At 43.6% G+C, this 21,425-nt stretch overlaps 3 protein-coding genes across 11 annotated transcripts in view; 1 reads left to right on the top strand and 2 right to left on the bottom strand.

Moving 5' to 3' along the window:
* The first annotated feature begins 766 nt into the window (after positions 1-766).
* On the top strand, positions 767-5,889 carry LOC114797085 (uncharacterized protein DDB_G0290685-like). Its single transcript, XM_028991715.1, has 8 exons — positions 767-1,010; positions 1,202-1,513; positions 1,682-1,924; positions 2,050-2,157; positions 2,387-2,425; positions 2,567-2,620; positions 3,181-3,264; positions 3,382-5,889. Exons 1-8 carry the CDS (start codon positions 953-955, stop codon positions 5,544-5,546), a joined length of 3,063 nt encoding a protein of 1,020 aa, XP_028847548.1. The 5' UTR covers positions 767-952; the 3' UTR covers positions 5,547-5,889.
* Positions 5,890-6,245: 356 nt separating this feature from the next.
* Positions 6,246-9,665, bottom strand: LOC114797086 (basic leucine zipper and W2 domain-containing protein 1-A-like). The gene is made up of 12 exons (XM_028991716.1): positions 9,582-9,665; positions 8,998-9,070; positions 8,707-8,883; positions 8,537-8,631; positions 8,391-8,456; positions 8,119-8,254; positions 7,847-7,956; positions 7,596-7,766; positions 7,329-7,475; positions 7,051-7,189; positions 6,849-6,971; positions 6,246-6,504 (listed from the first exon to the last, which is right to left on the bottom strand). Exons 2-12 carry the CDS (start codon positions 9,059-9,061, stop codon positions 6,482-6,484), a joined length of 1,251 nt encoding a protein of 416 aa, XP_028847549.1. The 5' UTR covers positions 9,062-9,070; positions 9,582-9,665; the 3' UTR covers positions 6,246-6,481.
* Positions 9,666-15,840: 6,175 nt separating this feature from the next.
* myo1b (myosin IB) overlaps positions 15,841-21,425 on the bottom strand; it is a 52,412-nt gene continuing 46,827 nt past the window's right edge. For 4 of the 9 annotated variants that reach the window (XM_028990616.1, XM_028990619.1, XM_028990617.1 and 1 more), the window contains 9 exons: positions 20,882-20,968; positions 19,974-20,060; positions 19,027-19,101; positions 18,693-18,827; positions 18,163-18,269; positions 17,882-18,014; positions 17,640-17,792; positions 16,514-16,638; positions 15,841-16,432 (listed from right to left, as the gene is read on the bottom strand). In XM_028990616.1, coding sequence (XP_028846449.1) covers positions 16,303-16,432; positions 16,514-16,638; positions 17,640-17,792; positions 17,882-18,014; positions 18,163-18,269; positions 18,693-18,827; positions 19,027-19,101; positions 19,974-20,060; positions 20,882-20,968 — 1,032 coding nt within the window. In that variant the 3' untranslated portion in view covers positions 15,841-16,302. The remainder of the gene's footprint in view (positions 16,433-16,513; positions 16,639-17,639; positions 17,793-17,881; positions 18,015-18,162; positions 18,270-18,692; positions 18,828-19,026; positions 19,102-19,973; positions 20,061-20,881; positions 20,969-21,425) is intronic. The other 5 variants (XM_028990618.1, XM_028990621.1, XM_028990622.1 and 2 more) reach the window with 2 other exon arrangements.

Genomic DNA, 21,425 nt, shown 5'->3' with positions numbered 1-21,425 from the left:
TTTTAAAAAGGTTTCAGCAAGATGACATGTTTTACTTTGACACATGTTGTGTATGTTTTCGGTCCCTGTTGTTCTATACATTTCTGAGATTCATAATTGTCTTTGACAAAAAACTGTTGAACATTAACAAGGGGCACTAACCGGTTTAGGGTCTCACGCGAAGTCCAGTCATGCGCCACCTTGTGGAGAAAGTGGTGAGTGAAAGTGACAGTTTCTACTTCGAATTTTTTTCATATATTTTGCAGGACTACTGAAAATAACTAAATGATGAAAAAAGTCTTGTAAATACAGAAAGAAAAAACATTCAAGTATTTGTTTTATTATTATGTGTTTCATTATGTGTTATTAGTGTGTTGCACAGAGAATTGTATTTATTCTTTTTCATAACGTCTGTAAAAGTGTCCACTTGAAATGTATTTGATAATGAAAAACCCTTTGTACTTCATACACGTGTTAAGCAGTGTTTAATACAGACCGAGATTTATTTTCCACCAACCAGCAGGCGTCTGTGGGTCCATGTTTGAACTTATACAAAAGTCGTGAATTTCTATGCTCTTATCCTGAAATATCCACCTCTGACATTAAGGGGATAGACAACCTCAACCGCGGCTGAAGCTAACAAGACCTCAAACACACATTTGACCAATGTGATGAAAACGCCATTTGCAGGGAGTGACACAACTGCGTGAATTCGGACCCTCCTCTGATTGGCTGCTGCGCTGGCCGCTAGGCTCCGCCCCCACCCCCCGTGCGCGGAACCCGTCCGTCCGCTTCTCATTCAGCGGCGGAACGACGCGTCTCTGCCGCGTTTCGTCGCCCCGGCGGCTTACACGACGATGTGAGGCCGAGTTCCGTCGAGTTCGAGGCCCACGGCGCCGGAGGAGCCTCGTTTGACGTTCGTGCTTTTGGAAAAAAAAAAGTTTAAAGTCGACAGAACAAGTCGGGGGAGACAATGACGAGGGCGCGTTCAGGCGCGGTGTTGTTGTTTACGATCGTGATGCGAGCTTTCGGTAAGTCGTTTTTTTTTTTTTTTTTTTTTTACGGTGAAATCTCAAATCAAACCGCGAACATTACTGGCTGCTGTTTCACGGGGCAGCGTGTAAACTTGCTGTGTGTCGTGTAGGAAGCACCACGTGACGTCTTGCCTGCTCCACGTGGGACAGGTGGGGTTTAAATGTCCTACTGTCTCCATGAATTGCAGATCCGCTGCTGTCACTCCAAGCGCTTCCACGTGACGCCAGCGGCGTGGCCCACGGCGAGCGGGGCGGCAACATAACGCTGAACCCCAAAACCATGGGCGAGATCCACGACATCGTCTGGAAGCACAACGGCGTGAAGGTGCTGGAGTACGACCAGAGCCAGACCATCGTGTCCGAGCCGTTCAAGAAACGGGCCATCCTCAACTTCCACTCGGGAGAGCTCACCATCCGGCAGCTGAGCAGCGGGGACGATGGCGTGTACGAGTCCCAGATTAACGGGAAAGCGCAGTCCATGCACAACATCAAGGTTCTCGGTAAACGTGCAGCGACACATATCCCGCCATTCCGCAGGCTCGGCCGCATTATTCATAATCTTATCAGCTGCCTCGCCCCTCCCAGGCCGTCAGGCTGCTTTCTGTACGCTGAAATGCAACCTTCAGCCGCAGAACCCTCACGTTCATTCCTGGTGTGTTTCTGCGCAGAGGCGGTCACGCAGCCGACGGTGACCTGCGAACTCACAGACGACGCGCATTTCGCGCTGCGCTGTTCCATAGGCAACGACGCCCCCGCCGAGTACCAGTGGACCGGGCCCAAGATCCACAGCCAGCCCGGGTCCGAGCTGCAGATCAGCAAAGACGAGAATCCGGAGTCGGTTTTCACCTGCGACGTGCGGAACGCGGTCAGCGCGAAGAGCGCACAGTTCACGCCTAAAGACTGCCGGCAGGGTCAGTAGCCTTCAGGGTTCACGCCGGATGCACGTACAGCATGGACAACGCTCCGCCCTTCTCTGCGCATTGTGCATTAATACTTGTTGTGTTGAATATAATGAATATTTCCGTCCCCTGTGCAGGTGGGGTGTCTCCTGGCATTCTCGCCCTGGTCGTCCTGTTTCTCTTGGCGGCTACGTGCATCCTTGTCGTCATTTCCGTGTTGCTCTACAAACGGAGACGCAGGAAAGGTAATACCAGGGAAACGCGCATTTATTAGCGTTCATATTGAATTTTTTTTTAAGTGGCAGGCAAATAAACTGCTGTAGCTGGGAGAGGAAGACGCGCCGCATGTTACAGCATGGTTTTAGGCCTGTTTGGACATAAGATGCCAATAAGATCCAGCTTCATGTCCGGTTATATCATGTTGCGAATGCTTTTTGATGCAAACGTGTTCATTTATGCTCGCGTGTTTTTCAGAATCCCTTAATAGAAGTGAAGTGGGCAACATAGAGAAAGGTACGGGCGATACACGGCTTTGCTTTTTATTATCTTTACATCTTTATACGGTACTGTTGTACTAAGTATGATTGTGCAATGACAATAAAGCCTTTAATCTCTATTTCTAATGTTGCTTTGTCTATTGGTTGTGTCTTAAAGGTGAAAACAAAAAGCTTTTGTTTGAAAAGCCGCCTGAAAATGAATTTGATCCGGGTGAGTAATCGAAGGAGGGCTTTCATTTATCTTCCTATTAATCTTTAATGAGCAAGGCTACTATGACCATACATCAGGCGTGTCGGGGGCAGTTGGTGGAGGTCCAGAGCCTCAGTTCTCGAGCTAGTCGATGATTGCTAGACTAGCTGTGTTCATAAATGAAAGGGAGGGGAAAACAGCGCTGCGTTGTTGAGGCGCACATCCGAAGACCCGTGCGCCATTTCCTGCGCTGACATTTAGGAGGAATTCTGTCAACATTCTTCAGGCCCTCTATGGGCAAAAGATCAAGCCAGAAAGGTCATGTGACTCGGGAGAGATCTGAACTAACGCTGCTGCCGTGTATGTGAAGAAAAAGTGGAGTATTTGTGGAGAACGAAAATCTGTGCTTTAAACAGGGAGTCATTTCACAAACCAAACAATCTGGCAGCATTTTGGTTTTATTTGGCATCCCTTTCAGATTTTAAATATAAACCAGACATATATTTATACATGATGCGTGTACCAGGACCAGTTTTTGACATTAAAGCATTAAATGATGTTTTATCTGACATTCTACACAGCGAACCAGAGTACGGAGTACGAGAAGACACCAAGAGCTGAAAATGAAGGGAGAACGAGGATGAACCCTGGTCGGCTGTTTCATGGTGAGCAGAGGGGACCTGTAGTGTCCTCGTGTTTAAGCACGGTTCACACAAGCAGCTTCACCCTCAGTTTACCGCTCTAGCTCTTCGGGGCATAACTTTCTCTGTCCGTTCAAACAGATTGTCTGAACTGGAAGGGCTGGTCTGACCGCCAGAAAAGGTCGACTGATGAGAGCACGCTGTTCTCCACACGTGCAACGCTGCCAAGCAATGCAAGATTACACGTCCCGATGAACGAAAAGGACAGGGGGACAAACCCGAGTCAAGTGGTGGAAGCAGAAGAAGATGGACACCTGGATGGAGAACACCACACAGCTGAGGAAGAGCTACTACAGACGAGGTCACGTGGAGTCGAGCATGCGTCACATGATCATGCAGAGGAGGAAATCACACCACGTGAGCACAAGGAGATTCTGGTCACCCCCGTACCCAGCAAGGGGCATGAAGTGGAGGAGGAGACAGGAATCAGAAGCGGGCCTGATGACCTCGGAGAGAATCAAGAGAAGGATGTGGAACACGTTCATGGGCGTGAAATTGGTGAGAGGCATGTGGGAGCAGGACAGGAGAGAGGAGATATCCTGGTGAAAAATGAAGAACGTTCATTAGAGGGGAATGCTGAGGAAATGAAGACAGATGGTGTTCAGGTCCGCATGAATAAAGAAGAGGACACCGGCTGCAGTGAGACAGGTGTTCAAGACAATGGCGCACAGGAAGCAGGACAGCAGACAGAGGCAAAAACGGACGTGACCGAAAATGATCCAGAAAAGGAGGGAAGTCCAGAAGAAGCAGCAAAGACCTGCAAAGTGACCGTGGCGAGTCGTGATACATCTGAACTCCAGGCACCGATGACTGATGTACCTGAAGTGCCTGTAAACAAGAAGGATCTCAGTGAAACAGATCCTGAACAGCTTGTGGGTGTGGAATCAAAAGACAATGAGCAGCAACAAAGAGATGGACCTGAAGATATTACAGGACCATCCCAGTCCCCAACTGAGACCTTAAAAGAAAACAGTGAGGAGGAAAATTCAGATGGCGTTGACTTGGATGAAGATTTTAAAGAAAAGGAGGAAGATGGTAGCACGCTAGTTGAAGAACGCATCAAATGCGTTCCTCTCCAAGAAGACAAGGGAGGACAATCTTTTGCTCATTGTCAGGAGAATGTGAACGAGGGTGCAATTGTGATGCCCAAAGTGTGTGAAGACCACAAATCCAATGTTATCAGGGAGGATACCCCTACATTGAAATGTACAGATGCTCTAGAACTTGTATCCCACAAAGATACGGGCCCAGAGGAACTGGAGCAAACTGAGACCGAGGAACGGCAAGATGTTGATACATGTCGGCACCCATCCAGTCCACAGACCAGCCCCGGTGAGGAGGAAGGATGGAACGAGGATGAAACTCTTCAGGAGGAAACTGCTGTTGGAGAACATCTTGGGGGAAAAGAGATGAGTGACCTACAGAATCCAGAGACAGATACGCTACAGGAACGAAACGCTCAGATGGACCCAGGTGACAATGTGGAAGAAAAGGAAGAGTCCGAGGGCATTGTGACAGGAATGAACCTGGAAACCTCTGAAGCAAGCCAGAAAGAGGAAAATGGAGATACTGAGAAATTTGCAGAATTCAAAAACAATCTTAAACCAACAGAGGAAAACAAAGACTCCAAGGAAGAAAATGGCAAAGAGGTTCAGTCATCAGATGGGAACGAAAAGCATTTAAAAGGACAAAATGACCACGATAACGGATCAGCTGACACACAAGGAGGGCATGAGGAACATCTAGAAAAGGAATGTGAGCAGGAAGACTTGGTACAGATGGCTGAGTTGTCCCAGGGCCAGACTGTAGAGGCCGGTGAATCATCTGAAGTGATGAAAGACCAGAAAACGGAGTGTAACCTGGGTGTGAAATGTAAGGCCAACACTGACAAATCAGCAGATGAAAATGCAGAGAAAGAGGAACAGGATGGAGCTGACAACCAATTGGAATCACAAAAAGAAAAACAGGTTACGGACAACAGGGACTTGAAGGAAGAACTGAAGCAAATGATAAACGCTGAGGATCACTTGGAAGAGAAACAGGAATGCAATGAAGAGCAGGAAGGAAAAGGTGAAGTTGAACAGAAGGAAATGCATGATAACGACACAGAGAAAGAAGGTGGTCTGCCTGAATATCAGAGGACCGAGAACATAAATGTGAATCAGCCTGACGAAGACCATAAAGAGGACTTTGGATTAGGTGAACCTCACTTTTTTTTTCCAGTCAGCAGAGAAAAAGGACAGTGATGAACAAGATCTGACGCAGGATCACATTAAAGCAAAAGGGGAGCGTGAACCAATCTTGGATCTGGACAACAAAGAGAACACAGGCGTGGATGCAAAAGGAACATTTTAAATCTAAACAAGCAGCCATAGTGATTCAGAACCCAGAAATGCAGGACCTAAGCACAGAATCTGAAGATTCAGAGAAGCCCACACTGCACAAAGACCCAGACAGCTCAGTTTAGTTGGAGAAGAAATAAAAATCCTGGAGAGAGTCACAATGTGAACCTGATCAAGCCACTGGTGTATATAAAAACAATTTTTATGGTTCTTTTTGCATCGTTTTAATAAAATTCTTTAATATACATAGAGGCGTTCACAAGACATAATTTTGAAAAAGATCAGTTAATTAAGGTTTACGATCAGCAGGCCCCACATCAAGGTTATGAGCTCAACTATGGGCTCTGGCTTTGTGAGGTGGTGTTTGTGTGTGAGTAGGTTTCATTAAGGTATGTACCCTAGTGGAATGGATGGGGTGTGTTCGCTGCAGTGGGCTGGCACCCCACATACTGGGATGGGCTCCAGCAACCACAACCCTAATCAGGCTGCACCCCTCCATAACTGTTGCATCTAGCGCTCTTTTCCAGCACTCAGAACATATGGTTGGAGTGACATGTTCACTCAGCAGGAGAAGCAAGGAAAAACTAAACTGCACCCAGATGATTATACAAAAAGTGTTTTATTTAAGAAAATGGGGAGGGGAAAACTGCTTAAAGCCTGTTCTGCTTCAGAGGAATGCAGCAGACTTTAAAATAGTGCACGATTAAAACCGAAGCAAAACCATTACTGTACAGGCAAATATAGAAATCTTTAAAATGTTATGCTACATTTTTGGGAAAAAAAAAAAAAAAAAAAAAAAAAGCTTTGGGCCACAGATTTGTAAACAAAACATCCTTCAGTCAGTCAGCCTCATCTTCAGACTCTGCAAGGAGATAAGTTAAACACTTAGAGGAATTAAACAATTTACATATTGGAGATTTAAAGAAAAAAATAAAAAATAATAATTGGTGTAAAAAGAAAGTGACACACAACCCTGCAACTTAACAGGCAGTTTAAAGCAGGTCACGTCCAGCATAATTAACCAGCCTTCAAATATACTGCAGTACTGTGCAAGTCTAGAGGAGAACTTGCACTATAAAAGGTTGTGGATAGCAGCATAATAAAAAGCCACACCTTGACCAGTTTTGGAAAGTTATTCAACTGGGTCCACTTATCAAGACTATAAACGGTACACTAATATCAATTAGAAGACTGTTAAACTTTTACCTTCTTCTGCATGTTTAAGCCAGTCAACAAATTTCTTCATCTGTTCAAGGAACACGCTCTTCCCTTTGGCAAGGTGAGCCTGGTTGTACCACTTTAGAATAGCATCCTCGCTCAGAACGTCCACTGTGGAACACAAAACATAAATAAGAGTCTTCCGCACGAGTATGTGGGGGAGAACAAGGAAAAATAAAAGAAAGCCTACATTTATAGAAAAGCACCACAATCTTCTGAAAGGTTTTCATGAAGTGTATGTTGTCATAGCAATACTCCTGGATCTTCAGCAGCAGGGTGAGCTGAGACAGGCCCTGGCAAGTAAAAGCCTTCAGGAGGTGGCTGTATTGCTAGGAGACAAGATATGCGCCATGTTACTTAACAGTACAGATATGAAAATATGCAAATGAGGGCTAAAGCAAGAGCAAACTTTTGCATGGGAAGGGAACAAAAATAAATAAATAAAATTAAAAAATAAAAACTGGATACCTTCAAGTGTTTGATTGCTTGTTCAGTTACAAGCTCCTCCTTTTTATTCCACTCCACTGAGCTCATCACACTGCTCCACAACATGCTGATCATAGCCTGCTCAGATATGTTGGTCCTCCTCATCTCCTCCTGGGCATAAGCAGTGATCTGGGAGTAAAAACATGGAGGTTTTAAAATATGCTCCCCCCCCACAAGTAAATCACATTTTTCTACCAAATAAACTCAGACCAGCTGTATGCAATCCACAAAACATCTATGTTCACTTACATCTTTGATGGGCTCTGCATGGGACATCTTCTCCTGAAGTTCTTTTTGGATCTCCTTGCGGGCCCCAATAGTCTGCTGATTACGGACAAATTCGGACAGCTCCTTCAGGCCGGCATCAGTGAAATACTTGCCGAAGTGCTCGCAGCTCCTCTTATTGGCTGGAAACAACTCCTGAAAAGAGGAGAAACGGGTGAGAGGCGGTCACCTACTCCAATCATATGATAAAAAGGGGCCTACGTCCTGACTCTCACCAGTAACCGGTTGTCCATGCCAACCTTCCGCATGCTGCCAGCCACCGAGTTGAGGTCCTTCTCATTAATCCAGGCTCTGAACAGCTTTACAGCAAAGGATGCAGAAACACCTGGAGGAGGAAAGAAGGAGGAGGGGAAAATAAATAAATAAATAATAATAAAAAAATTTTTAAATAATAAAAAAAAAAAAAAAAAAAAAAAAGGGATCGGGGTCAGTTTCACAGTCAAAAGGCTCAACCCTAAAATTAGGACCACAGCTGCAGTGCACCCACCTTCTTTGACCAGGTTCTCATTGAAGAGACTGCTCAGGACCGAGGCAGACACGTTCCCATTGGCAAGAAGGATGCCAGTAAGCATGGCCAGCTTGTTGCGTTCTGACTCTGTAAAGCCCTTTAGGAACAGCAACAACTGTGCCCCCACCAAAAAAATAAATAAAAATATGTATCAGACAAAACCTTAATAATTAAACCATTCTCTTCCTACATCAATTGACATGCCCTGGTGCTGGACTGATTCTCCAACCGTTCTGATCCAGACATCCTACCTTCTTAATCTCCTCTTCTAAACTTTTTTCCAGGTACTTGTAACGCCTTGTAAGCTTGTTAAAAACCTGCACAAACAAATAAGAATTTATTTCCCTCCCAAGAACAAAAAGTTAATTTTTTTTTAAACTCTTGGAATGATTTGTACCTGAGCATGTGCTTGCATGGTCTCCAAATCTTCTTTGGCAGTAAAGAGACAAAACTTTGTGGGGGTCATGTCCTCAGACAAGGTCCCTCCTGGGGCTGAAACGAAGGCAAGTCAGTCTTCAATCTGCTTAAGACACCACACATGCAACGACAAGACTTTGAAAAGCTCACCCAGCATTCCGCCAGCCACCAGGATGTCGAACAGCGTCTCCGCATAGCGACGGTAGTTAAGCTTGGCACCAGAGGAATCTAGGAACTTAGCGACGGCTTCCAAGTCAGTCCCACTCTGATTCAGGCCTTGGACGATACACTCTTGAAACTGGGTAGGGTCGAAGCGCTCCTTCTCATCTAGGAGAGAACAGATAAGAGAGTAATCATATGAACTTCCACAAATTACACACACACACTATATATATATATATATATATATATATATATATATATATTATATATATAAATTACCTCTTTTCCTGGTTTTAAAACGCTGGCCTGTAAGCGTAGGCTTCTGTTGCTTTTGATTATTCATAAAAAGACACTGAAAAGAAAAGGAGCACATCAGCTGGACTAAGGCCATTTACAAAAAAAAAAAATTCCAAAAACCACTGCACTTACACCACAGGAGGACCGTGCACAATTACGCAAGTGTGAAAATGACGTCACGCCAGCCTGAAGCTGGGAGTTTGACCAGCGGGGCTCTTATCTAGCTGGACAGTACACATCGTTCTCGAGTAGTAGAACCAGCACGATGTGTAAAAGTTTGGTGGCCCAGTTTTAGGAGGAGTCAACTGGAAAACTCCCTTGCTATTTACGCATCACGTGACCAGACCAGGCTGCATTTTCACAACTTCAGCCAGGGGGTTGGAAGGTGAAGACGTACTTCATTACGGCGACCAGCTCTGCTACTCACGACCACACAGAGTAAAAGTTTTGTGATTCGGCACCAAAGATCGCTCAGTGGTCGGTAAAGACCCACGTTCTAACACACCGAGTTACATAGAAAAACTGGACATGTTCATATCATGGAATCTAAACGTAAATGGACTCACCGAAATAAAACTGTTGCTGAAAGTGGACGTCCAGACGATAAAACCACGCGTACAGTGAGAAGTACCTAACGGGCTTCTCGAGGTGGTATTTATACAGTTCCGCACCTCGGATTACACCACGTGTTTCGGGGGGGGGGCAGCATTTACTTATTTTTTAAAAAACTAAACTGTAAAAACTACGAATCATTTCACATGTCGAAATAGGTTTTTAAAAATATCGACAGATAAATTATATTTCAAATCTGCTTTCTGTTAACGAATTTATTTCGATTAACCCCCTTATTTGCTTATGCGGTAGTTCCATCCGAATGACGTAACGTATTTAAACGTCACCGGGACACTCTATGACGAACGTGGTCCACAATCATCTGATTCACTTTTGCCCGAAATAAATGATAGTGCCGCTTTATTCATGTGTAATATTGTTAAGTATGAATCATAATACTGTTAAATAGCATTTTTTTTAAAAGGGCAAATGTTAATTATAATGTTGATGTTGACTTTGAAGGTTCCCTTTACTATGTTACAGCTACTGTGTTAATGTCTGACCAAAAATAATTGGTTGGGATTGCTAAAAACGGTTGTTGTTTATGTTAAAAGTCTTTAAGAACCACACAGACGTGCCACTATGTATATTTTACTTTTTTAAGTTTACAGTTCATTCTCACTGGCTGTAATGCCTGGTTCTGACTGCAGAATCACTTTAATCCATGTTGCCAAATTGGCTCCGAAGTTCCTTACCTCTTTTTAAGTCATGTTAACAGCTTTGTTGAATTTTTTTGTCCCCACGCTGATATTGAAGGTTATTGAAAGTGAAAAAGTGAAAGTGAAGTGATTGTCATTGTAGCTGCAGCTCAGCACATGGTGACACAACGAAATGTGTAGTGGTTTGGCAGTGGTTTTCTTTCTATTTTGATAAGCAATCTTACCAAGTGACTTGGAAAGGATCCACCTCTGCCTCACGTAGACTCTCCACCGGTGTCCCTCAAGGCTCAGTACTAGGTTCTCTCCTTTTCTCCTTCGACACGAGATCACTTGGTGAGGTCATTTCCTCACCTTGATTATCCTACCACTGCTATGTGGACAACACACAACTCATCTTCTCTTTTCCTCACTCAGATCTACATGCTGCTTACAAAATCTCTACATGTGTAAATTACATTTCATCTTGGATGGCAACGCATCACCTCAAACTCAATCCCACTAAAATTGAACTAATATTCATTCCAGCAGATTCTTCACCACATCAGGATCTTGTTTTTTACCTGGACAACTCACAGCTCTCTCCTTCTATAACAGCCCGCAACCTGTAACAATAGACAACCAACTCTCCTTCTCAACTCACATCAGCAATCTTTCCCGCTCATGTAGACTCCTTCTCTACAATATCAGACGAATCCGTCCTTATCTGTCCACACAGGCCACCCAGATCCTGGTTCAGTCCTTAGTAATCTCACGACTGGACTACTGTAACTCCCTTCTAGCTGGTCTACCACTATGTACCATCCGACCTCTACAACTCTTACAAAATGCAGCATGACTGATCTCTAACCTTCACAAATTCTCCCACACCGCCCCTCTGCTACGTTCCCTCCACTGGCTCCCAGTAGCTGCACGCATCAGGTTCAAAATACTGATGCTGGTCTACAAAGCCAAACATGGAGTAGCACCATCCTACCTCACAGCCCTTATTACACCTCGCACTGCACCTCGTATACTCCGAGCCTCCAGTACTGCTCGCCTGGTCCCTCCATCTCTGAAGGTAAAAAGAAGACATTCATCTAGACTCTTCTCCGTCTTGGCCCCTCGATGGTGGAATGAACTTCCCCTCGAGGTCAGAACAGCTCAGTCACTGAGTATTTTCAAATGACAGCTCAAGACCTTCCTCTTTAAAGAATATTTAGATGAACTTGTAACCTTCATATTGTCTGATTTATGTATAGAATATACAACATAGTAAATAAAAAGATTGTATTCATAGTTGGGGGTCCTAGGGAACCAGAATTTATCACTTCATCGATGGTAACATGAAAGCATGTTGTAAGTTGCTCTGGATAAAGGTGTCTGCCAAATGCCTTAAATGTAAATGTAAATGTGTCCTCTGCTTTTAACCATCACCCTGAGTGAGCAGTGGGCAGCCATGACAGGCGCCCGGGGAACAGTGAGTGGGGACGGTGCTTTGCTCAGTGGCACTTTGGTGGCTCGGGATTCGAACCTTTACAGATTTGTTTCCTTCCCCCCTAGGCAACCACTGCCCCAGTTAAGTTATGTTCATTGCATATTCATATTACATTACGTTAATGAAAGCATCTGCACTTTCCACCAATAAAATGGTAATCAGCCTGACTCGAATTGACTTTTATTTAGTTTAGTGACGTTAGTGCCAGTGTACAAATAACCCAGCCACAGTGTGTTTCTTGGTGTCGGTCCCAGGCCCGGGTAAATGGGGCAGGTTGCGTCAGGAAGGGAGAGGCCGAAGGAAGGAGATGAGGAAGAAATGTAGAAATGATTATTATGGCCGACTGAGCTCACAAAAGGACGAAAATGAAGTAAATAATATTGTCATCAGATCCCTCTAATGATAATAGCAGGATGAGCCTGTGATATCGTAATACAAGTTCTTTTGTGACAATCACAGCATGTTACTTCTTGTACTTTGTGTGTATCATATTATTCCTATTGCTTCATAGGAAAACGGAAATAAATGTTGTTGTCCAGGAAACTGCACAATGACAATAAAAGGACTTGAGACTTGACTCACTAAAATTTATTGAAAGAATGATATTCATATGCACTGAGAATGAAGACAGAACATCCTATTCTAATGTCTGGAAAAAGGAATACGTTGGCAACCTTTGTTTTGCCACACCTCACATGGCATTGCCCTTGCTTGCCCCGGCTGGGCTGGAAGTATCATTACTTCAGGCATCAATGTGTGATGTGTAAGGTTACGCAACTGAACGCTTGCTGAGAAGGAAGGAGGTCACGAGGTCCATGTTCTGCTGAGCAGAGCACTTGCGCGGCTGTGACTCATTGGTATCAAAAATGACGTCCCTTAATGAAATGCCAGACTGTGGTTGGGCGTGTCTCAGAAACTGCCTGGTGCACATAACCACAGACTGCAAGTCGCTAGGGGAGGTAGTGAACCAGAAGACCCAGGTTCAAATCCCGCTACCATTACCATTGTGTCCCTGAGCAAGACACTTAACCCTGAGTGTCTCCAGGGGGGACTGTCCCTGTAACTACTGATTGTAAGTCGCTCTGAATAAGGGCGTCTGATAAATGCTGTAAATGTAAATGCTATTTAGGTACTGCTGTAAATTTGAATGTAAATGATACAGATGACGTTGAAGACGGTGGTAGTAGCCTAGTGGGTAACACACCTGGCTATGAGTCACAGGTTCAAACCCCACTTACTACCATTGTTGTCCCTGAGCAGGACACTTAACCCTGAGGGGGACTGTCCCTGTCACTACTGATTATAAGTCACTCTGGATAAGGGCGTGTTATAAAATGTGACAAGAGGTAAAATGTTATATTTAACTAATATAAGAACATCATGGCTGGACATTTCACGTTATGCTGTATTACGGTCAGCAGTAAAAGCAGTGGGTTCATTCACCACTAGGTGGAGACAAAACTCAAATTTCGTCACACTGGCAACAAGTGCTTCAGTTTTGACCGAAGATGGGGGCCAAAACACGTATAAAATAATCATGTACAGTGCGAGAATGGAAATTAAATAGAGGGACCCGTGAAATAACAAAAGTGTGCTCAAGGTGAAAAACAGGCTGTGGATATTTTTGTGGTGCAGTGGATGGGGAATGTTCTCTAGATTCTTATACTAGTTCTCCATTAAGAGTCATTTAACAAAAATTCTGCTGGTTTGGTTTAGGACTGGATGCTTTGGCCTCACTTCACAATGCACTACGAGGATGGCATGTCAGCTTTATGAGTAGATTATTTTTTTTTGTATTGAAGCTGATGCTTTGGAAATGATTTAAGAATTTTGTCTCAAACACAATGTGTTAATTACCGGGGCGGAGAAAGGCCTTCTCCTCCCCTGGCACTCCCTCGGTGGGCAGTCTCTCTGCAGGAGGTCAGGCCCTCCCTCCTTTCCCAGCCTGCGGGATGGTGGGAAATCTGTGCAGGCCGGGCTGTAATTGGGCACTATTTTTAACTTGACACGGACAATCTGTCAAGGGCTGATCCCCAGGGAACCGCCGCCAACAGCCTCCCCGGGCTGCGGAATTTAACCCTAGACAACTCTCCAGATGTGATGGAAAACATCTGGATGGAGCTGCCAAAGGCACCCTGCCTTTCGAAATTAGCCTCTACTTCACTGAACTGCCTGAATAATGGACAGGATATGATACACACCCATTGTGGACAGCAGTACTAATTGTAGTATCTATTAAACATCATGTTTCAAAAGCACACTTGTGCCATGGTTACTGTGCTTCGATTGAAAACTTTTGCTGAATCAAAACAGTTCCTGAAGACTTTTGATACAGACCAGCATTTTTGGACAGAAATAAGTAGGCGCACCAGAAATATGACCAAGGTGGCTACAAGGGATATAATAAAAAATATTTTCGATAAGAAAATCAGACATTGACCAGACATTTTCATGTGACATGGTTGTTGGATTGTCTGAACAAAAATAGACTGGCAACAATTAGTCTTTCATTCCAATGGAATGCTATGTTCACTAATGGAGAAGGTCTGTCACTTTAAAATATTCAATGATCTTAATATGGTTGTGAACAGTAACGCTGATTAAAGAAGAAAAAAATGGACAAATTCAAACAAGTTGGTGCATCAGTAAATATGGGATCTCATCATTATTTGTAACTTTATCAATGGTGATTCTGTAATCATTTTGTGACATCCTTTATACCTTCTAAATAATTTCATGTTTTAATTATCATGGACATTTCAAAATGTGTTCTTTTGAAAAATAGTGTATATGTTATGACATTTGTATTACATTTGACTATGGATCAATAGGATATTACTGGAGCCAAAGTAATTAAATTTCTAATTTTAATTAAAAAAAAAAAAAAAAAAAAAAGATTAACTGAAATTTGTTACACTTTGTACTATTCAAACAGTTCCATGTTCCATGGCTTTGAGTACAGGTTACATTAGGCACATGACAAGAATGTATACATCAATTCCATCTTCTCCTGCCCTCAAATGAACATAACAGAGCAAGAAAGAGAGGATTAACTGTAGCATACTGCATTGTATATGGAAACTGTACAAAATAAATCCCCTAAAATGCATTTTAATACCAGCACTACTTCCCCATGCAGTCCCTGAAATGCACTCTGTGTTTTCTTGAGAGAAAAGAAAATACTAATTTTTTTTAAATGGGAAAATGCTTGATCTGTCACCACAGTGCTTAAACATGAATCTACCAAATCATGCAGTGAAAGCGGACAATGAAACCACTTACTGCAAGTGCCAGACAGAGTGATTGTGTCAGAATGTTTGCTTCACAAAGACATGATGCTATAATTGTGTGCATATTGTATAATAGTATGGTACTGCTAATTTATTTTATTTATAAAACAGAACAAGAGCAAAAGTTCCACATTCCACTGGCAAAGAAAAAAAAAAAGTTTCCTTGTCTTCTTGTTGCAGCACTAACAAAAGCCTTATAATGAACCCTTAACTCACTTCCTCCACACACAGCATGTATGGATTGTGTATGTACAGCCAGTGTGTATGATACAGAGCATGTTCTGCACACTGTGAAGCCTCTTCTGTACAGGAGGCCGCGGAAGTGCGGATGTACGTTTTGACACAGCGAGACTTATTTCCTTCTCCCGTGGCCGAGAGACTGCTGACCACGTCAGCCCGTGCTGGAGCAGCATATGGGGATGTTGTCAAGGAGAGTAGAGGAAAGACAGGGCCTAGGGTTGTCCTGTCGTTGGACACTGCTGCCTGTCCACGTGACTACGTTATTTCCAGAACCGTTGCAGGAAGAGTCAAAAAAAAAAAAAAAAAAAGTGGGGAAACATTTGACGTGAATAATGTGCAACAATAACGGAAGCTAGAATTAGATCACACATGGAGTGTGCTGTCAAATGGCCCTATGAAACCCCATTTAATTTTTTGCCTGAACCTGCTAAAGACACCAGGAAAGACAGGTCTTCTCCTGCCAGGGACATAAAGGCTTGCGTTTAAAATTGTTTTGGGATGCGGTTTCTTTGATTTAAATGTTTTAAATAATCACAAAGGAGGCGCTGAATTCACAGCAAATCATTTTAAAAAGAAAAATGCCTATTAGCATTTCAACTAATACAAGAGCCTATTTTTCTTCAGGACCTCATTAGCTTGTTGTACCAATGCCAGTTCTTCACTGGTCCAGCTTTCTGTGACAGAGGACCATGTCACAGTGTTCCGAGGTACGAGATGGATTCCTTGAATCCATCCTTAGACCCATTTGACTCACACCCCCCACAAGGAGTGGGGTGGGTTATAGGGGTAAAACTGAGTCCTTTCATTGGTTCTGATTACAACACCGGCATGTACAACAGCTTGCAGCTTCCTCTGCTGTTGTGGCAGCGCAGAGGGAACAAAAAAACCCAAAGTGAACATTTTTGCACAATAACAATAGAATAATATTACAAAAAATTACAATTGCACAATAATTAAAGGGTAGAGCTTTTAGGGGCTTGATGGTAGAACTGGCACTTGGAGGGTATGTGCACTAGGGTGATGGCACGGAAACTTCCAGCAGCTTGTTGTTTTTACGCTTGCAGGCTGCGGTGCCACCGTTTTTGAGGGTTCCCTGGACGAACTTCACACACACCTTGTCTTGCTTGAACTGAACCAGGAACCTGCCAGAAACAAACGTTTCATAGTTAAGCTGTTATACAGAGAGCAGGCCACTGCTGGAACACTGGGGACTAGACACTTACTCATCGGAGATGTCAACACCAATCTGATCGGTTGTGGCCGCTCCTGTCCGGTGAAGTTTGGTGATGATCTCGATCAGATGATCGCTGCTTAGCAGGAAGTCACCTTTGGCAGCTGAAGCTGAACCCTACAGTATGAGGCACATCCACGTGAGTTTAAAAAAAAAAAAAAAAAAAAAACCTGACTGGCTGATGGGTTGAACATAGATCATAACTAGAAAATTTGAGAGACTAGAGATCTGCATGCCAAGAGGTTCATTACCATTTCCTACATATGTTATATCGTATACTAGTAATGCATTCAGACATAAGACAGGACATAGGAGGAAATTCTCCAGAACTGATGTGATGTAGCAGAATCAGAAACCAGTCTGTAAATACTAGGAGGATTTTTAAATTATGCTGCCATAGTTTAGGCCCATGTGTCAACTTGTAAAGATCATTAAAAAAAAAAAAAAAAAAAAAAAAAAGACCATAGACCATAGAGTGAAGGCAAAGGGGGCCAACAAGTGCTAAACACCTCTGGGAACTCCTTCAAGACTGTTGGAGAACCATTTCAGGTGACGACCTCTTGAAGCTCATCGAGAGAATGCCAAGAGTGTGCAAAGCAGTAATCAGAGCAAAGAAACTAGAATATAAAACATGTTTTCAGTTCACCTTTTTTTGTTAAGTACATAACTCCACATGTGTTCATTCATAGTTTTGATGCCTTCAGTGAGAATCTACCAACGTAAATGGTCATGAAAATAAAGAAAACACGTTGAATGAGAATGTGTCCCCAAACATTTTGGCCTGGACTGTATGTTTAATCTTGATTAAACAAGATACTAATCTTGTTTTTGTTAGTGATGGACACATGGGCCTAAACTATGGCAGTACAAAAATCCTCCTAGTCTTCAGGGTGGTGAACACCAAAACCAAATATCATTGTAAATGGTGTTGCTTCTTCAATTAGATTAACCCTGAGTTGATCAGACCTTCCTGCAAATCCCAATCCGCAAACTGGACCCTAGACCACTGGCAATACTGAAGTGTTTCTCAACGCTATTCCTGGAGATTAATGAAGGATCGTGGTTGATACGGTCATACTCTCAGGACTGAGAGACTGACCCCCTCCCTCCCATCTTACCTCTTTGAGTTTGAGGGCAAAGAAGCCATCGCTCTGTGTGCTGACAGACACACTGCTGAGATCCGGCAGAGGCACGCTGGCCTTCACCTGGCCAGTCTTCTGGTCGGCCAGCACAAAGTTACTCTTTGTCAGCAGGAAGACCCGTGGAGCCCCCTACATCAATGAACAGTTGGCATGAACAGACGTTACAAAAGCGTGATTTCAACTTTTCCCTCAGGCAGGATATTCCGAATCTTACAAACCTTGCCGTTGGCTCGGTTAATCTTGTTGACTACATCGGCCAGAAGAACCTTTTCCTCTACCGCGCTACTGAGCTTCTGGTACTTGGGGTTCTTGTTGATGTCAAGGTAATCACCTTTGAAAGGTTGGCTCACACTTTAAAGGAATAAAGGTCATTAGCGTTGGTCCATGAAATGTTAATGATTACATGATTTTGGAATTTGATTTGTTTTAATGGCTGTTAATAGAACACTGAAATGGTGTCGAGGGCCAAACACAGTGCTTTGTGGAATAGGTTCAATACCTGCTAGGGTACAGGGTTTTCTTGTCTTTGAAGAGCTGACTGGCTTCGAGTTTCTCTTCATAGACAGACTTCTTCTCATCCGTGAACTGGCTCCTGTATTTCTTGCACTACAAGAACAGTAAATCTCTGTGACCATCCATCAGGCACTACAGAAGACTGTATTTTCATATGGTAGCGCAGCACAGAGGTACCCACAATGGAGGGCACACACCCTAGGGGGCAGAGGAATTACTGAAGGGTAATTTAAAAAAATAATATAATAATAAGAAGTCATTTTACTATAAATGTGACAATTACAATATATAAAATGGACCCATAATCAGAAGGTTGCTGGTTCGAATCCCGAGCCGCCACGGTGTAACTGAGCAAAGCACCGTCCCCACACACTGCTCCCCGGGCGCCTGTCATGGCTGCACACTGCTCACTCAGGGTGATGGTTAAAAGCAGAGGACACTTTGTGCACCGTGTGGTGTGTGTCACAATGGCAATCACTTCACTTCAGCAAGCGATGAGGACATCTTCGAACGTACCCTCCAGAGATGAAAGATCCGCTGCAGTTGCTTGTGAGTATTGTCCAGGAAGAGGTAAGGCCTAACAGGCCACGTTTTATCTATGGGTGACATGGAGGGCAGCGTTTTCTTCAACCCCAGGAAGTACTTCTGCACCTGAGAGAAAATTACTTTTGGTTAATAACTGTTCATTTCTCATCTCTACTGCGACTGGTACTTGGAATAAAAGCTTGCGGACTGCTGAATATTTGCTAAAAATGTATTTGAAAATGAATGTGTAGCTTTGTATTTTTCGTATTACAACTTAATTAAGCTTTTACATGACTGCATACAGGACAGAAGAAGAGGATCTTACGATTCGCTGGATTGTAAAGTTGTAGATCTTTTTGCCGGCATTGGCCCTGAAGAATTTCCTGTACTCCCGCCGAACCTGCCAACCAACAAAAAGAGTTTAGCGATGCAGGACTCAACATCACTACATGGACATTGGGGACAGAAAAACAAATGAGCTGATGGTAGCGATGGCAACTACACACCGACTAAAAAAAAAAAGCAAACATGTGGTTAGTAGCACAGACCTCTTGCATAATGGACAACACACATACGGAAGATGGACGATACTTTACTGATGGAGTGCTGTACTGTTCAAAAAATAAAAACTTTTAGGCGCCAAACGTAATACTGAACTGAGCCTGAATTGTGATTGCAGTAACTGTAGGGTCAACATTTCTGAGCAGGGCAAAGCCTCCCAAACCTGGATCAGCCGATATGACAAAATGACACTAAAGCTGGACGTTTCACAGGAACGCCTGGCAACGCAGTTCAGCACTGAAACAGTACAGACGGCACGAAGAAGCATGGAGGGTTATGCTGCTCGGCATGCGCTGGTGGGAACAGGCAGGCAGGACAGACTGACAGATACAGGGAGAGACAGACAGACATTCAGGCAGCCTTTGCTGTGTCAGTCAGGGTCACTTTCCATTGAAAAGAAACTTCTCCAGGTATTGTAAAGATTAAGAGAAGAAGAAGGAAAAAAAAGCAGTTTTTGATTCTGCTTTACTCAAAACAATCGGTCTGTGAATAGGTCAAAATGTGCGTCACTATCAATGATGGCGGGAAGTACGGTTTGAATGGCTGGTTTGTGGCTCACAGGTCTGCCCGATTAGCATGCTGCGTTCTGAGTCCCCGACTGTGGCACAGCGAGGCTGGTTGCATGCTAACACTTTCCTCCCGCCCCTCTCACACCGACTGGCGTACGAAGTCGTGTGTAGAGGAGGCTGGAAAGCGGTGTCTGGCAGGTACCTTGAGTCCCAACCAGTAGGCCCAAATGACCGCAACGGCGTGCTTACGCCTGGCCTCCTCCTTCAGCCGCCTCAGCTCTCTGCGTGCCTGTGAGGAAAGGAGGGAAGGGAAAAAAAAAAAAAAAAAGAGAGCAGGAAAGAGAATGAAAAGAGCAGAAATATCAAGAAGAGCACGGAGGAGGTGGCACGGATGTCACGCATCAAACTAATTAAGATACCTGATAGAAAACAAACATCCTGCAAGAGACTGAAAGCCAAGCTACTTGTCAGAAAGAACTGATTGCTGGTAACCTGTTAGAGCAAAATTCCATGGTACAGATCGGTACTAAAAGGGTTTACAATTCACTTGAAACTTGGCTTTAGTCATGTCAGTAAGAGCAGTTTAATCTATTAAAAACAAATAATAATAAAAAATGACTAATAATAAAATAAATCCACAGCAATTCAACAAATAAAATGGCATGCATGGGGAAAGGAGAGAGGAAAAAAAGCAGAACACCCCTCATTTTCCAGAGATGATCTGCCCAAATGGAGGATGAGAAGGTGCACTGGGTAAGTAGATTTTAGAATGGAGAGTGAAACTACAGGTAGCGCAGTAAACCACTGCCTACCACTGGTTAGGGTCCCCACTATGGACTACATTTAACCCTTCAGTGGTAAACAGGTTTCAGTGTCTAGATCTCTACGCACCTACACCCATGTGTAACTTCAGCATTATAATCACCCATCGGTGCCAATAGGCCTAAATCCATTGCTTTGTTGACCCTACAGTCCCTCGTTGTATTTCATGCAGCCGGTGATTATGGGTGTTAGTGTGAATTATCTTGCATGCAGAAAAGACTGTTACAGTAAAACAGGGGTAGGAGCCACGATTGGCTCAGAGATGTGGCACGTAAACAGCGTGAATACCTTTGTCCCTTGCCAGCTGGCCCAAATGACGGACACGGCATGTTTATTCCGTGCCTCCTCCTTTAAACGCCTCAGTTCTCTCCGTGCCTGTTTCATTTTATTGTTTCATGTAGGAATTTTTTTTTTTTTTTTTTTGGAGGGTAGGGGGAGCAACAGGTAAAGAAGCATGAAGAACAGCAGTTAGAGGAAAAGCCGTGGTGAAGCAAAAAAGAAAGAGGCAGCATTATTACAGATCCTTGGACCATTAACAGGGTTTAAAAGAAGACAAGTGCAGATATGAGAATCTGCTGAAACAGAGGTGAGCAAATCAGATAGTTTTCATCCTTTTATCAGCTTTTGAAACTTTATTATCAAGTGCAGATATGCTGAGCATTTTTATTACATTGCAGCATAAGAACATGCTTCCTTAAATTCTGACAGCTCTTACATGCAGGAGAGCAAAAGCCATTGACAGCCTTCAGATAAGTAGAGTCATAAATGAGCTTGTGAAAGTAGTCACTGACTCTTCAGATAAAAAATGTTGCTGCAAGGAGCCAAAGGGCAC

The sequence above is a fragment of the Denticeps clupeoides genome, chromosome 9, assembly GCF_900700375.1.
Source record: "Denticeps clupeoides chromosome 9, fDenClu1.1, whole genome shotgun sequence".
In the NCBI taxonomy this organism is placed as follows: Eukaryota; Metazoa; Chordata; class Actinopteri; order Clupeiformes; family Denticipitidae; genus Denticeps; species Denticeps clupeoides.
This window is presented reverse-complemented; position numbering and strand designations above follow the sequence as displayed.

Bases quoted from the DNA above. Each gene is read 5' to 3' on its own strand.
- LOC114797085 (XM_028991715.1), top strand. From the start codon at position 953: ATGACGAGGGCGCGTTCAGGCGCGGTGTTGTTGTTTACGATCGTGATG. The intron at 1,514-1,681 runs GTAAACGTGCAG...GTTTCTGCGCAG, and splicing joins GCACAACATCAAGGTTCTCG to AGGCGGTCACGCAGCCGACG. The intron at 3,265-3,381 runs GTGAGCAGAGGG...CCGTTCAAACAG, and splicing joins CCCTGGTCGGCTGTTTCATG to ATTGTCTGAACTGGAAGGGC.
- LOC114797086 (XM_028991716.1), bottom strand. From the start codon at position 9,061: ATGAATAATCAAAAGCAACAGAAGCCTACGCTTACAGGCCAGCGTTTT. The intron at 7,190-7,328 runs GTATCCAGTTTT...CTTGTCTCCTAG, and splicing joins AAGCAATCAAACACTTGAAG to CAATACAGCCACCTCCTGAA. The intron at 6,972-7,050 runs GTAGGCTTTCTT...TGTGTTCCACAG, and splicing joins TGTGGTGCTTTTCTATAAAT to TGGACGTTCTGAGCGAGGAT.